Source organism: Pelophylax lessonae (assembly GCF_965119305.1).
Source record: "Pelophylax lessonae genome assembly, chromosome: 2".
NCBI classification, from domain to species: domain Eukaryota; kingdom Metazoa; phylum Chordata; class Amphibia; order Anura; family Ranidae; genus Pelophylax; species Pelophylax lessonae.
Window position 1 is genome coordinate 241,346,854 of NC_138769.1, and position 16,537 is coordinate 241,363,390.

Genomic DNA, 16,537 nt, shown 5'->3' on the forward strand with positions numbered 1-16,537 from the left:
TATATTATATAATAAAATTATATTATTGATTAGATTATAATTCATGCGTTTGTGTTTCAAGTTTATCACATCTGGGATGTCTACTAGAGTCTTGTTTTGGTCAGGTTTAAGTCAGTAATTACTAAGAATTGTAGGCCTATAATACATAACGCCAAATTTCCATGCAAAAAATTGTACCGCTTTTGGTACATAATTCCTGACATAATCATACCGCCAGGGAGGTTAAAGTGGTGTCCAGGTATGAACAATCTGCAAAATGTACTATATACTGTATGAGGTGAGACTGATTTGAAGAAGCTTGCCTGGGCTAGAAGGTGTTGGACAGCTAAGTGGAGCCTGCTAACCTTCCTCAGAATTCAAATTTTTGCCCTTATAATTCTTAAACAATTGGGGGGTACGCAGTACCAATTCTCAAATTTGTGCCCAAACTTTTTGATGCAGAACAGATCTTTTATGGTTTATGGTAAACAAAAAAGGTATACAATATACAGTAACTGCATCTCTAATACTTTATTATTTTCCTCTTTATAATGTATATGAATAAATAAAAGAATATTTACCCATTTTCAGTGATGGGCAAGGAGCACAACAAAATGGGTTTGCAATATAAGTTTAAATTTTAAAAAAAATATTAAAGCAGTATACACATCATAGAAGCAAGTCTAACAAGATATGGGTGTCACAGTCATATCCAGAGTCCTCCAAAATCCAAAAGATCATTTGCAAGTCTCCTTTTTAAATTTGTGCAGTCAGCATGGGAGTATTTCATACAATTTAATTTAGTTTCTGTAAAAATCCACATGGCCTTTTGAGCAGCTTCATAAAGGCTCTTGAATTTATACTATGAAAATATTCTTAAAATATTTTGAAACATAGTCTGCTAAATGAGAAATCTAGGCATGAAATTATGGTGTGCACAGCTATATTCTTTCCAGTGAACCATTTTCTTGTCTCTGTAAGTGGAAAATGTCCCATGCATTTGTAGTATTAAACAGGCTCTTATTGCACGGGATTCACTAATAATTAACAGTTTGAAAGCATCTACAGGAAAACATTTTCTGATGACAATCAAGGTATTCTCCTTTTTTTTCCTCCGCATATTTGTTGCATATTGGCAAAAAGCACTTGCATATAAGAATCAGTCTCCGTTAATGATATAAAGCCACACAGCAGAAAAAAGCTGTCAAGCAGTGGTCTGTTGTATACCACTAGATTGGGGATTGCAGTTAGAAAACCACTTATTTTATTGCAAACTTCTCTTACAGAAAGGGCTGGTTCTTTGCTGGCCTTTGTCAGAGGGTCCGCATTGCATCCTGGGAAGTGTAGTCTTGTCTTTAGTGCCTTGCAGAATTACTTAAATAAGAAGCCATGCAACTGTACTACACTTATACCCAGAATCTTGCGGGGCCTGCGACTCCTTGTCCAAAGTGTAGACGTCTGTTCGGTTCAAGTCTGATCCAGCCATTCTGCCCGTTTTGGAGCCTTACATGTATGCACATCAACTGTCTCTTCGCATTCCTTACAGCGCACTGCACAACACCAGTGGAATTTACACTCGCATTTCGTGGTCCGGTTAACACGAGTGGTGTCATAACCTCTACCACAGCACATAACTTCACAGCCGTCTGTCCCTCTGGAGATTTTGTCACACACTCTTCCTGCAGTGCCCAATGAACCTGAAAAATATCATCGTGCAATGTGTTATAAAAAGTTACAACAACCTAAACATTTGAAATAAAAAAATATGCAAGATTGAAACATTGAACAGTAGTCCCTAACCAAAATAATTTTCTTTGGAAAGGTACAAGGACAAACTCAAAAGTTTCCAATCTCCAGGCTTGCAGTTTTTTTATTTTATTTTTCTCTATAGTGATAATCAAGGACTTATTTATTAGCCTACCCTTTCTTCTTTGTCTTCTTAACCTTTCTTATTGCCAACACTGCTCCAAACTACTAGCTGTTAGTCTTCGGTAGGAAACCAAAATGCTTCTCCAGCTGACTTTGGTTTGGAGCAAGGCCAAGAAAGTATATGTCTACAGTGGTTTGATTTGTGTTCTTATTGTCTTATATTGCCAGGTCTGTAGTTATTCCTAGTAGAAAACCTCTGGTTGTATTGTGGAGTACTACACAAGAGCGCTTTGAATAGGTTTCTAAACCAAATGGCCTTTTGGCTATGGAATAAAATACTTCTCATTGTCTCTTGATTTTAAGTTTGGATACAATATGAAATGGTAAAAATCCCTGTAAAATTATTTGTTGCTATCTTTGTGCCATTGGGGATATTTTTCCTGTCCTGGAGGTGAAACAGAAAGTGAGAGAAAATCGCTACAAAGTGAGTAGAGTTCGCCCCTCAAGTAGCTTTCACCAAAACAGGTTTTTAGAAGATTTCCATTCACCTCCTGTTTTAGTGACAACTCTAACATTCTCAATTTCCCATCAGTTTCCACTAAATAACAATGGTCACTAGTGCAAATACAGAAAGTGAATCTCCACAGCGGGCTCGCAGACAACAATGAAAACTCTACAGAGTTTCAATCCTCACTCCATCCAAAACTAAAAGGAAACATTTTGGCTATTCATACAGTTTATATTCACAGTATGTAAAGCACACAAAGAAAGCCAACCACAAATGAGGTCAAGCAACTATCTACAGGGAACCAATCACAATTGGGCTTCCTCAAAAAAAAAAAAAAAAATTGAGATTTATCCTGATGTGTTACATTTGTGAATTTAACCTATAGTGTTTGTAATTAAGGCAGACCTTCCCACTTAGAAGCCAAATCGAGAAAAGGTGTGAGAGGGCCTGCATTAAAGTCTTAAATACAGAATAAGATTTGACCTGCAAAATAAATTTGCTAAAATTCATGAAATGTACAGTATGTAGTTCACTTTCAAGGTTAAATTATATAAAAAGCCAAAAAGTAATGTAATAGTACTTATTTTATAATAGAAAGTAATGTAATATACTGCAGCTATCTAATCTTTAAATGTGGTGGCTGCATTTTTTTTAGACTTGTTTCCTTTATTTTTGCCTTGTGATCCAGCTAGTAGCACCCTTTATTTCTCAGGCCCCTTTCACACGGGCTTTCCAGTCAGGTCCGCATGTCAGTTTTAAGGCGGACCTGATCGGACGCTCCATTCACCCCTATGGGGCAGCGGATGTCAGCGGTAACATGTCCGCAGACACCCGCTGCTATCCGATTCAATCTTGTCCATGAAATCCAGATGGATGGTAACCCTATTTTCCATCCGTCTGGGGGATCGGATGGGATTGGATAGAAATGGACAGGTGGTCAGTTTTAATCGGATCCCCCTATAGAGGAGAGCAGGGCTCAGACAGGTCCGTCTCTGCACAGTGAGCTGAGACTGACCTTTCATCCGCCTTCTCAGTTGGCGGAGTCCGCCAGGTGGAACGCCCATGTGAAAGGACCCTTAGGGTGTCTCCACTCCACTGGAGGAGCAACAGAGCCACCTTTGGACAACAGCACTGTCAACCTGATTGTGTTAGATGGGCTAGCAGATTTAGATGGACTTGACTAACAAGTTAAAGCCATACCCAGCTAAAGTGGTTGTAAACCCACTTTAATGACTTTTACCTATAGGTAAGCCTAATTTAACCACTTACTACCCACCCCGGGGGCGCGCGGAGCGGCGATCGTGACTGCGCTGTGTTGCTAGGACACGGCGCGATCTCGATCTCGGTAAAGACTCAATGACATGACTCTTTACCCATGTGATCGGCTGTGTCCAATCACAGCTGGTCCCATGTAAATGAGGAAGTGCCATTATTCGGCTCTCCTCGGCTCACACTGTCAGTGTTGTGAGGTGAGGAGAGTCGATCAGCGACACAGGGAAATGTAATCAGGGCACTGATCACCAGTGCCCTGATTACACAAGAGTGAAATAAAGTGCCATAACTGCCCACCATCAGTGCCCAAAGTGCCCGCCATCAGTGCCCACAATCAGTGCCCATAGTGCTGCCAGTCAGTGCCCATCAGTGCCTGCTCATCTAGGCACTGATGGGCACTGACTGGCAGCACTATGGGCGCTCATCAGTGCCACCCGTCAGTGTCCATCAGTGCCACCCGTCGGTGTCCATCAGTGCCGCCTGTCAGTGCCACCTCTCAGTGCCCATCAGTGCCACCTATCAGTGCTCATCAGTGCCGCCTATCAGTGTTCATCAGTGCCACCTATCAGTGCTCATCAGTGCGGCATATTAGTACCTCCTCATCAGTGCCACCTCATCAGTACCCATAAGTGCCACCTCATCAGTGCCCATCAGTGCAGCTTATCAGTGCCCATCAGTGCCGCCTCATCAGTGCACATCAGTGATTTTCTGTCTTTTTTCTTTTTCTTTGTAAGAAATAAAAAACCCAGAGGTGATTAAATACCACCAAAAGAAAGCTCTATTTGTGTGAAAAAAATGATAAAATTGTAATATGGGTACAGTGTAGCATGACTGCGCAATTGCCATTCAAAGTGAGAGAGCGCTGAAAGCTGAAAATTGGCCTGGGCAGGAAGGAGGTGAAAGTGCACTGTAGGCAAGTGGTTAAGGATTATCTATAGGTGCTGTAAATATCTCCTAAACTTGCACCATTTAGGAGATATTTACATTGCATGCAGCTGATGACATCATCGGCGCATGCGCTCTGAAGAAACGGCCGCCTTTGCCGTTTCTTCAGAGCCCTGTGCCGTGACTGGCAGCTCCAGCGCACATGCGCTGGAGTGACGTCACGCGGCTCTGGCCAGTAATACAGTCGGAGTCCGCAGGCCGGGAAGGAAGATGGGTGAACATGGATGCGGCCGGCAGCAGGGACAACGCGGGCTTCGTTGCAGGTAAGTGTCACATAATGTGCTACTATGCGATGCATAGTAGCACATTATGCATTTACTTTGCAGGGGAAAAAAAAAAGGAAAAAAAAGTTAAGAGTTTACTTCCTCTTTAATACTTTTGAAGCCATTACAGCATTATTTTTCCTTTCTGGATAAAACTTTTTTTTTTTATAAATAAATGAAAGCCGACCATTGTAAGTACCTCTGTCAAAGTTAAATGGTTTGTCTCAGCCCTCTAACTGACCTTTACAGGACAGTTTGGTCTTGAAAGGAAGCTGAAAAATAACAAAATTACTGATCGGATCACCAGGAGAAAATAAAGGAAAAAAGTAAAAAAAAACTATTGCAGCCACCACGAGAAAGGATTGGTAAGCAGCCCAGCAGCATATTGGGGTTGATTTACCAAAGTAGGAAAGTGCAAAATTGGGTGTACCTCTGCAAAGAAATTAAACTGCTTCCATTTTTTTTTTGGTCAAAGCTTAATTGAAAAAAATGAAGTTAGAAGCTGATTGGCTACTATGTACCGCTGCACCAGATTTTGCGCTCTCCAGTTTTAGTAAATTAACCCATTACATTTTGGGTTTGGATACACTTTTTATAAATGCAGCCATAATTGGGGTAATAGGTATAATATGCATGCTGATGACTGCTTCCCAGCTTCTAAGCTAGAACACATTACTTTTGGTAAATCAATAACATGGAGCTGTATTTGGTAGCTAAAGACTATTCACATTTAGCACTGGCAAAAAGTTACCATATTTATCGGTGTATAACACACACTTTTCCCCCCTGAAAATAAGGGGCAAATCGCGTGTGCATCTTATACGCCGATACTGTACCTGACTGCCTCAGAGGAGACGGCCGCCGCATTACACAAAGCTCCTGTGCACTCAGCACTCACAGTCGCACACAGTCCCGCCTCCTGGACAGGCTCTTAGGATAAATGTTACATGTCCCAGCATTGGACCAGTGTTCTGACTATTATAAGAGCCGGCCAAGGAGGCGGGACTGTGTGTGGCTGCGAGCGCCGATTAAAGAGGACATGCCTCTATGTAATACGGCACAGATCAGGCTGAAATGATGGGCAATGGATAGGCTGCATGTGGGCACAGATCAGGATGCAAATATAGGTAATAGTGAGGCTGCATATGGACACATATCAAGCTGCATTGATGGGCAATGGTGAGGCTGCATGTGTGCACAGATCAGGCTGCAATGATAGGTAATAATGAGGCTGCATATGGACACATATCAAGCTGCATTGATGGGCAATGGTGACGCTGCATGTGGGATCAGATCAGGGTGCAATGATAGGTAATAGTGAGGCTGCATATGGACACATATCAAGCTGCATTGATGGGCAATGGTGAGGCTGCATATGAGGATGGATCAGACTACAATGATTGGCAATGGTGGGGCTGCAAATGGGCACAGATCAGACTGCAATGATGGACAATGTTGAGGCTGCATATTGGCACAGATCAGACTGTATATGGGTAAAGATCAGGCTGCAATGATGGGCAATGGTGAGGCTGCATTGATGGAAACTGGTGAGGCTGCAGATGAGCACTGATAAGGCTTCATTGATGGGCACTGACCCTTATTTTGCTTCAAAGTTATTTATTTAAAATTGTTGTTTTTCTCCTGAAACCTCCCTCATAAAATTAAGGTGCATGGTATATGCCGATAAATATGGTAAATCATATGTGATATAAAAAGTAGTATACAACCCCACATTTGCTATCAAGGAAAACTTCTATTATCGACTATAATACTATCAAGGCTAAAACAGAAAGTAATTACATCTTAATTTGAAAAATTTGAAAAGGTGTAGTATGCAGAGTAACATCTGGTACCATGATTAACACGCAAGCCAGTTCCTATTTCCTAAATTATACACAAGGCCATGGTAAATGCTGAAAAACTGCATAACTTGCTCCAGGTCTACCATAGATATACAGTATGTAAGCCATGTCTCATTGGTGGCTAGTCTAATTTTAAATGTGATATTGATAATTAACTTTCTAGAATATTTAAAAAAGATAAGGCTCCAAAGCTTCTCTGAAACTACCACTGTATGCTGTACTTAGAAAGATGCTTAATCCAACCTTAGTGTGACTATTAATTATTTCACTCTTGAGCCTGAACTGGTTTAGCATTTACAGTGGTGCACAGATTGGCCCACAGCCTTATCCTAAGTTGGCAACACATACATAAATGAATTGGGGAAATACTGGTAGTACAGACGAGCCGAATGGGTACAAATAGAGAGAGTGAGTTATTTATGTGTCTGAGAGGCTTTTTTAAAACCTTGGGCTGCATGCTTTCACATAATTTAGTGTATGACATCACTGCTTCCTGATAAAGCAAAGGGGAAATCCCTGCTGGAACACAGTTGACTCAACAGAATGAATACTGTCTGATTGATGCATTATATATTAGCCGTTATTTCAACTGGAAAATCTCTACTTGTGAAAGATAATTGATTTCATGATATCTAGCCTTTGTCATCTCATTTTGCATTTCTCTAGGTACACTTGCTGTGACATACCCTTTTTGTGTCACATTCTGTTTTAGATGACAAAAATGTCTTTGAAATATATTTGGTTAACGTAAAAAGAATAAAAGTTGATTGTCACTTCCTAGTAAAACACCTGTATCAGCAGAATTGTGGCTTAGTTAGTCAGATAGCCTCACAGCTGAGATCTGATACCCACATGACTTATTTCCCCTGAACTGCATGTCATGTCTGAATGGCATCACATTCTTTTCATAGAAAACTCTTTTTCATCTTTCTCTGTGGTCCACCTTATCTCCCTCCAGCAATTGGAAGATTGAAAGGATTAAATGGCCATTAAAACTGTTCCTGAGGGCTACATGCTACAAGCAGGAGGATTGAAAAATCAACTTCTCCTTAGCAAAAAAGATCTTTTGTTGATCTTTACTGTTGTCTTCAACATTTTGCTGTCCAACGTTATACTTGATCCTGCCATTTCAGAACAACTGGTCTTATAGTTTAACTTACAACTTGCATATCTTTAGGCATCCAAAGAAGGACAACACTGCACATGTCCTCTACTGCTAAGTATGGCGTGTGAATGTAATTGTAATTAAATATTATCAAGATTTTGATGCATTTGTACTTGCAAAGAAACTTACCATTGCCTAATTGATCTTTCGAAAATACTAGTTGTCTAGCTATTTGCTGATGCAAAGGACTAAAGTGTCATTAAACCCAAAAAGTATTTCTTCATTAGAAACTCCTAAGTAAAATTGTCAGTTTCTGTGTAATCTTAATTTGATGTAAAGCCATACCAGTAAATATAAAATACCTGGTGATCCTGCCTGTAGCTTGCCCTTCTTCATTCCCAGTGGTAACGTTCTGCAGACTGATCTTCCATCTACAGTGTTGCCACATGTCTACACATGCTCTATTGCTGTGTCTCAAAAAGCCTATTTCTGCACAGAGTTTCCTTTTTCCCTCCCATCCAACATACCCACATGACATAACTTCACAGCAGTCCTGCCAATCCTGGGTCACCAGTCTCCTGGCCACTTACAGTTGACAACCTAAGCCAATTACTCTCTACTTGAGAGCACACTCATTGAAAATGTAGTATGCTATTGGGTCTATGGAAATACAGGGAGCAATGCTAGTAGGCAGGGTTGAACTCCAGTTCCCAGCACATTGTGCATTTTAACACCTCGCCTAACAGCGGCCAAAGCGTGGGTGGCAGAACATTTTTTCCAAAGCAGCCACTCACTTGGGGGACCAGAAGTGCAATAGCTGGAGGACAGGAGACTGCAGGGACATCCGAACATAACAGATCATCTGATGTGTTGCAGTGTACCCCTGCCCACACAGACACGCAGAGCGGAGAAGAATTATATAACCTAAATGTAAAAGCTAAAAAAAAGGTATATTTCCTATAAGGAAAAGTGTGATTTGTGGATTAAATGCTTTTTGTTAGTCTATCCAACCTATATGGCTATTGGGGTGTAGATGGCTTTAGTGACACTTTAATGTCTAAGTCATACAAGTGCTCATGTTGCAGATCAGAACTTATAAGCAACAAGGGAGCTAAGATGTGCAGTTAAAAGCCCTCTAGTTCCTCCTGTTTTGAATTGTATTGTAACTGTATTGTCTTCCCTCACATTGTAAAGCGCTGCGCAAACTTTTGGCGCTATATAAATCCTGTATTATAATAATAATAATAATAATAATAATAATAAAAGCTCCCCTGCTTGTATGTGTCCCTCCCTTGCCAGCTAGATGAGTAAGGTGTCACTCCATCACTGATGAAAATGCTAAGTCATCAGCAAGAGAGCAACACCTTGCTCATGCATCTGAAGAGGAAACAATACATACAGGTAGGTGTTTCACTGCCCTACTGTGTCATGCAAAATGATCCTGATGCTGAAAAGGTATTGCAAACTACAGGATTTATAGTGTGATAGGAGCCTAACTCTGGGCATTTACAAAATTATTTAAAGGTCCTCCCAGCTGATAAAGGATTTAATGTTTTTTAATTTTCTAGCAAATGTGGTAAAACAACCTACTTTTTATTACATTTTTAGATTGTTTGGAAGCCTCTGTACAGGTGTTATTTTTATAATTAGGTATACAAACTGATACAACTGTATGACTATAAAAATAATCTATAGCCACTTAATCACTGGGTAAATCAGTTAGCCCAAGTCAGGTTCATGGCTGCTACTGTTATTTGCACATACACTGATGACTGGGGGTTGAAACATCTTTAACTTAATTGACAAATAAATCTACACCCTCCTGTTGCAAAAAGCAACTCTGTCATTGAAATTAAAATGTCAATAAAAAATGTCCCTACAAAGATGATAGAAAATGTTTACCTCTACCACTGCTTCCACCTGCGGATGCCACTCTAATTGGGTCTGACATGTCTTCAGAAACCAACACTTCTGGAGTGATCATCTTCCCGTCTCCTTCACCCTTAAGTTCAGTGTTTCATCTCGCAAACCCCTACTTCGCTACAGGACACAGTAGTGACTTGGGGGTTGGTTGAAAAAACCACTAAGCGCAGTGAGAAACCAGGTATCCAACACTCCTTGAAGTGTCAGTTACTGAAGAGATTTCAATTGGTGGTTTACCTTCATAAGATACATGTTCAGTGGTGCAGGCAGTAGCAGAAATAAGTATTTACTATTTTCCCAGCTGGGACATCTTTTATTGGCTCCTTCATTTTAGTTACGGAATGTGTGCTGCACCCTGCACATATGCCTTAACTAATAAATGAGAGGTCAATGGTTTCTAAAACAGAATGACATGGGTCCAAGATTTAACTCCTGATGATACTAAAAAAAAGATTCTGGTCCAGACCAGATTGGAGAAAGCACAGGATGTGTACCATTGAGTACTTCGTAGGATGGAATCTCCTAGACTTGCACCATGCAAAGAATGCCCTCCAGGTTTGGTGGTAAACTTCAGCAGGGTAGGGATGACAGAAAATAATAGGTCCCTGTCCCTCAGGACATGGGCTTCAGCAGTTATGATGTAAAAATCAGTGACTGAAAAGCAGGATGGTGGACCAGACCTTGGGACAAATGGTCTAGATCAGTGGTCCTCAACTCCGGTCCTCGGGCCCACTAAAAGGCCAGGTTTGCAAGATAACTAAATTACATCACAGGTGATCTAATTTGCTGCTCAGTGATTGCAGTATTCTTGTCTGCATCTCCCCAAGGTAATACTTAAAATCTGGCCCCGAGGACTGGAGTTGAGGACCACTGGTCTAGATGATTTGACCGATGGAGACTCCACCAGAAGTCAGACAATATCCGTTTTCATGTCTTTCTGGGCCCATTCAGTGCAATAATAATCATTGGAACATCCTCCAACTTGATCTTGCAGAGCAGACAAGGAAAAAACTGTAGAGGATAACATGCATAAATCAGATTAAACTGATCCCATGTAGTCAACAGACCATCCACTACAAAGACACAAGAGTCCTTGATCTGGTGACATATATGACTCAGGGCCCATGAGCCAAGGGACAGAAGTTTGTCCTAAAATAGGAAGATCCTGGACACGGCCATGTCCAACGTCAGGTTTAGGTAGAATAATCAGTGAGTCTGTTCCAGTAACAACTTCCAATGTTTGAGAATCCAACTGAATCTCCGTACTGTCCAAAAATTTTCTGACAGGCTTAGGGAGGACTGGTCCATTAACAGAAGATCATCAAGGTATCCCACAACATAAATTCCCTGGTAGCAGACCAGTGGATGGAAGGACAACAAACTGATAGTGCTGAGAGCACACAGCAAAAAGCAGGTAGTAGTGGTTTGGAGGAAAATGGGGCATATGTATGTATGCATCCTTGATGTCCATAGAGGCCAGAAGGTCTCCAGGAAGGAGGGGGGCAATGACTGACCTCACTGATTCCATAAAAATCTTTCAAACCCACAAAAAAAATGTTGAGAGTTTTCAGACCCTGAATTGGCCTGAATGTCTCAATTTAAAACTGTAAGCAGGTCCATGTAGAAGCTCTGTATGTATTCTTCCTTTGAGATTGGGGGAAATGACCCCTTGAGAAAGAAGCTTTAAGCTGAGCCTGTGCTAGCAAGGCCATCTTACCTCTTGTATGACCCTCCTGTTCACCATCTTCACTGCTGCTGTGTGGGAAGTGTGAAGTGTTCTGTGCCAAGCACTGTAGGCTGTGAACCCAGGCAGTGTTCACAGGATGCCGTGCTTTGCAAGAGACCAGGTGCTGACTGAGAAAGCATGTCAGAGAAAGAAAAATTGCTTCACACCAAATTGAAGCAGTACAGGCACAGTAGCAGCAGCACAACATACTTGTGACAGGCTTGGCATTAATCTTAAAAGTTGGCGCTCCCGCTTCATTGCTGAGTCTCAATGTTTAAAATGTTCCAGCCTGGGCTCTACTACAGCTAAATTGCCTTGCAGCACCAGCACCCTGGGTCAGAAAAAGGCTTGAGCTATGTCATTTACTGTGACAGAGGTCTTCCTACTCTGGGCAGAATACAAAACAACCAGCCCCATCTTGGCAGACCACTGCCCTGGACTGTGGTGTATATAGGACCCCGCAGCTAAAAGAACACAATGCACCATGTGCCAAGGTGGATATAGTGCCAGAAACAGCATTAAAGGCTGACCCTGCATCTTTTCCAGGTGGGATTCAGGTATGGTTTCTCAAGGCTTAGCCAATGAGTCGGCTAATCTAGAAAGCTGCATATAGAAGCTGCACTAACTACCTCACAGCTAGGAAGCTTGATAAGAATCTTGAGGAAATAACCTTTCACATAAAAGGGATGCGCTTCTTTTTAAGCTTCTCTCACCTAAGGTCACTGGCAAAAAAATGTAGATTGCTGGGAGTGAGGGACAGGGGTTATATAAAGGATGTCAATGCAGCTTTATTTTTGCCAGTGTCCAATCTCCTCCTCAGTCCTCCTCACTCCCTGACATATGTAATATGTATTTGCTAATGTAAAGATGTATACATAGTGAGAAATAGCTTTAGGCAATTAAAAAATTGAATTCACTAGACAGGTTCCTAATGTATAGAGCGTGGCAAACTTTAAAATTAGCTCTTTCTCCTAATTTACTGCCAAGGAAATTGGATAGACTCTGGTTAGAAGTCAGTTTGGGATGACTGAACCCCAAATTCCCTTACAATATGGATGGCTGTACAGTATATGGATCAGTAAACATGATGCAAAAAAACAAAAAATCCACTTTAAACAATAAAGTTTGGTAAGGTATGATAATGAGTGCTTCCAGGTTAAGAAGCAGTCTTCTTTTGCTTATGCATACTTATAGTACATTTATCCTATTTTTCACTTCCTCCCTAACCCCCAAGCTTTCATAATAGGTCACACTTTCATACAGTTTCACTCCTCCAAGGAACATAGCACCACACATCATGTGCCCTGAAATCTTCTGAATTCTGAACAGTGATAACCACATCTCTGCCTGACCACAGCTTAACAAGAAGAGATGACAATATATAAAAAAGTGCACTAAAATTGCATTTATCCTTTGAATTGAAAACATCCTCCTGAGCATTCATATTTTTGCCAATGTTTATAGCGCATTAAACTTGTCATTTTATTATAAATACAATATAAAACCTCTTTAAAATCACTTTTTCCATTTTAGCAACCAAGGGCTTTAATTTGTTTTGGGGAAAAAAGAAGACTCGTTTGAGATATTGTTGAAACAGTAAACAAAAGCACATAAAAGTGATAAAACACACATAAAAGTGATATATATCTCATGCCTCATGTACCAAAGCAGGTTTTAACTGATTACTTTCAACAGAGGAAACTTCAGACAACTTAATGTTTTGGCTGCTAAAAGATCAAACAAGACTGCTATGTTTTGCATGTTACTGCAGTAGCGTTTAGCTGGAGGGCATATACAGCTCTTCATGAAACTGTTTCTTTACCCAAGCAAGACAAATGATCTTTACCTGCAGACTTGTCCATCAAGCAGTAATCAGGAGAATTCTCAAAGTAGACAAGGTCCTTTTTTGTGGGTTTTCTGAAATCTTGATTGGCTACTGTGAAGCTAGTACCATCTTGATTCATGGTGACCTGGATTGCCCCATTGTATTTCCGTCTGAGATAGTCCCCTGTTTTTCGAAAATCTGACATAGCTTGCCAACAAGTCCTTAATGTGCATGACCCACTGACCCCATGGCACTTACATTCAAGCTTCATAAAACGTTTTACTGCCTGCAGGAAAGAAGATAGGGATTACTGCGTAACTTTTACATAGAAATACAGCTTTCGGAGCACTCATTACCTATACAGTACTATGTCGTTCATAATGTCATCAGAAAAGACCATTGAGTGTGATCTTTAAAGTACAAAAACAAAGGCATTGAAACCTTAATCTGTGATTTAAACCTTTGTAGTCGAAAAAAAACTCAGAAAGCATGGTCCAATTTCCCTTAGCAGAAAATAATCCTTAGTATTGTCTTAAAGAAAATCGATAATAATCCTAAATCAGTGCTCTATTAAGCATTTCTTATAAATATAAGTCATCATTTTTATTTTGCACTTGTAGAAACGTAGATACCCTAGAGAGGGTTAGTCTGTGAAATATTCAATTTTTTTATAACTCCTATTGTAAAAAACCCTATCAATATATGGAGATTAAATCTGTCTTCTTTTAATTACGTACATAGAATGCCCTTGTATTTTTCAGGGTAACCTTAATGTTAATAATTTCCCATAGCTGCACTTCTTTGTACCCTTTCTTTTTTTTTGTTCCTTTTTTTTTGTATTACATAAACTTCTGCTTGCTTTTGAAGCTGCAGATTAAGTTTTAATGCTTTTATTAGGACTATGATTTACAAGGATACCAGATCTTTCTCCACCATTATTTTCTAAATGGTATCTCCCCTTTGTTAAATGCTTGTTTTTTTAGCCCCCAAACACATAACGTTGGCCCACACTGTACCTTATTTTGAGGGGAGTCTGTGAATTGATTGCAACATTCAAGGACTATATTCTACTACTGAGCTTTATCATATGCTGTAACAAAACTTTTACTTTGAATCCCAATTTTAGTTAAACATTAAAAGAATAATAGCCCAAAAAGAAACCTTGGGCAACCCTAAATACCATTTTGAGTATGAATTATTAACCACACATCTGGATGTAAAGGTAAAGCTAGTCTATTTACAAATTAACTGGATTGAAGTATACTGTATGTGTTTGCCAGCATCTGTCTCCTAAATCTATGCCAGCCTTTTCAACCAGGGGGCCTTCAGGTTTTCTTCAAGGGTGCCTTGGCAAAATGTCTAATAATTGCCCATAAATTATGTACAAGGCAGCAGGTGGATCAAGCCGACTTATAGTTACCCAAAGCCACAGGCTATTATTGTGCATCATTACAACCTTCTAGCCACCTACATCCTAACAACCAATAATGTCATCAGTTGATAAATAAGACGTCGGACGTTTGCGCAGAATCCTTATTTGCCCCTCCTATTCACCTCTCTATCAGCATTGGGGTCACATTAGCGAAGTGAGGGAGAAAAACTGAGTGAGAAGAAAAACATCGGAATACTAGTCAATACCAAGGTGCATAGGTGTGTTTGCTTTGGAAGAATAAATCATCTCTAGCATTGGGTTCCCTACGTGTGTGGATGCTGCTACATTACGTAAAACTATTAGTTTCGTTTTTTATATTTTAGAATTGGGTGCCTTGAGATTGTGCAGATTCTAAAGGGTGCCTTGACTGAAAATAAGGTTGAGAAACACTGATCTATGCTATGTATTAGGGATGAGCTTTGGGTTCAGGTCAAACACCCAAATTGTCGTCCACATATTTAATAAGCAATTAACAATGCCCATCCCAGCCCCTGAACTGCATCCAGGTGGCTTAGATGAGCCATTCATGGGGGTATTCTTTTTTGCCAGTCCCTCCTTTTAAAAAGGTCAGGATTTACAGCAGTCTTTTGTCACTGTGCCTTTGGTGTAGTTAGGGACAAATCAGGGAGAGCTAGTTGCTGCTGCTGATTGGTGAAAATGGCTATATTTACATTGAGGCACAGACATACTCACTGTTTTTTGACAAGTCCTGGAGTAAATAGAGAAAATCAGTTGCTGCTGCTATATTTATTCTGCTATATTTATTACAGATGCACTGCGTTGGACAGTCCTAGATCAGACAGGAATATAGCATAGAATCTGTACAGGGAGAGATAGTTCTTCCTGCTGATTGCTGAAAACTGCTATATTAACACTAAATCAGACACTAACTATTTGTTGTACTGTTCTGGGGCAGATAGGGATGGTTCACATAGTTTGTGACGGGGATGGGGGGGGATAATACCCTGTTCGATTTTTTTCGATAAACCAAAAACAGATCGGTCCACGATAATATCCTAGATGGATAAATCCCCCTGTGAGATATTGTATTCTGACATACCGAACAACGGGATTGGATGGATGTGCTTTTGGGCTGCCAATTTTCATCCTGTTTTCTCTATTTTGTCAATCGAAGGATGTTGGGTGGGAAAGGGGCCAACAGAGTGACACATGTAGTGAAATTCAGCTGGTTCCTGATTAAATTCACACAGTTTATGGCGAGCTGTATTTTTTTTTTTTTTTCATTTCATATTTGTTTTTTCAGTTAGGTTTAAAAAAAAAAGGTTGGGGTTTGGTGTTCAGTAAAAATTCCTAAATACTGTGCATGAAGTCACAACAAAATTCTGCTGTCTTTTTAACAGCTAAATAACTACACTCGAATGTTGATTTTTGATTCAAAACTGGCTAGTTTTTCTCCTGGGCAAACTTTAACCTAGTGCAACTGCTTAAATGCTGTGTACTTAGACACTATATTTTGGTTGCTTTTTCAGTGAAATAAATTAATGTTTTTTTTTTTTAATTAAAAGCTGGCTGGTATTTCTCCTGGTTAAAATGAGGCCTCGTACAAATGCCTAAAGAGTAACTCTATTTTTGTTGAGAAAAAAATTCCCCTCTGGGTGATCTACGTTGTACATTACAAAGATTTTGAATAACATTGTTGAAGATTCATACCTTTTGTTATTCTGAAGAAATCACTGTTTGCTTGTCTGTGTCCATGTGGAAAGTTAATCTAATAGGAGTGGTTTCATAATTATCAATCAGCTGCTGCACTTGCATGGCTCTAATGAGGAAACTTGCAGGGTCTGCATCCTTTTAGATGGAATTTCCT

At 40.1% G+C, this 16,537-nt stretch overlaps 1 protein-coding gene across 1 annotated transcript in view; it reads right to left on the minus strand.

The window, feature by feature from the left end:
• Positions 1 to 233: 233 nt before the first annotated feature.
• WNT2B (Wnt family member 2B) overlaps positions 234 to 16,537 on the minus strand; it is a 174,872-nt gene continuing 158,568 nt past the window's right edge. Inside the window, exons 4-5 of the mRNA XM_082248429.1 lie at positions 13,299 to 13,563; positions 234 to 1,676 (exon numbers count right to left, since the gene is read on the minus strand). Coding sequence (XP_082104555.1) covers positions 1,447 to 1,676; positions 13,299 to 13,563 — 495 coding nt within the window. The 3' untranslated portion in view covers positions 234 to 1,446. The remainder of the gene's footprint in view (positions 1,677 to 13,298; positions 13,564 to 16,537) is intronic.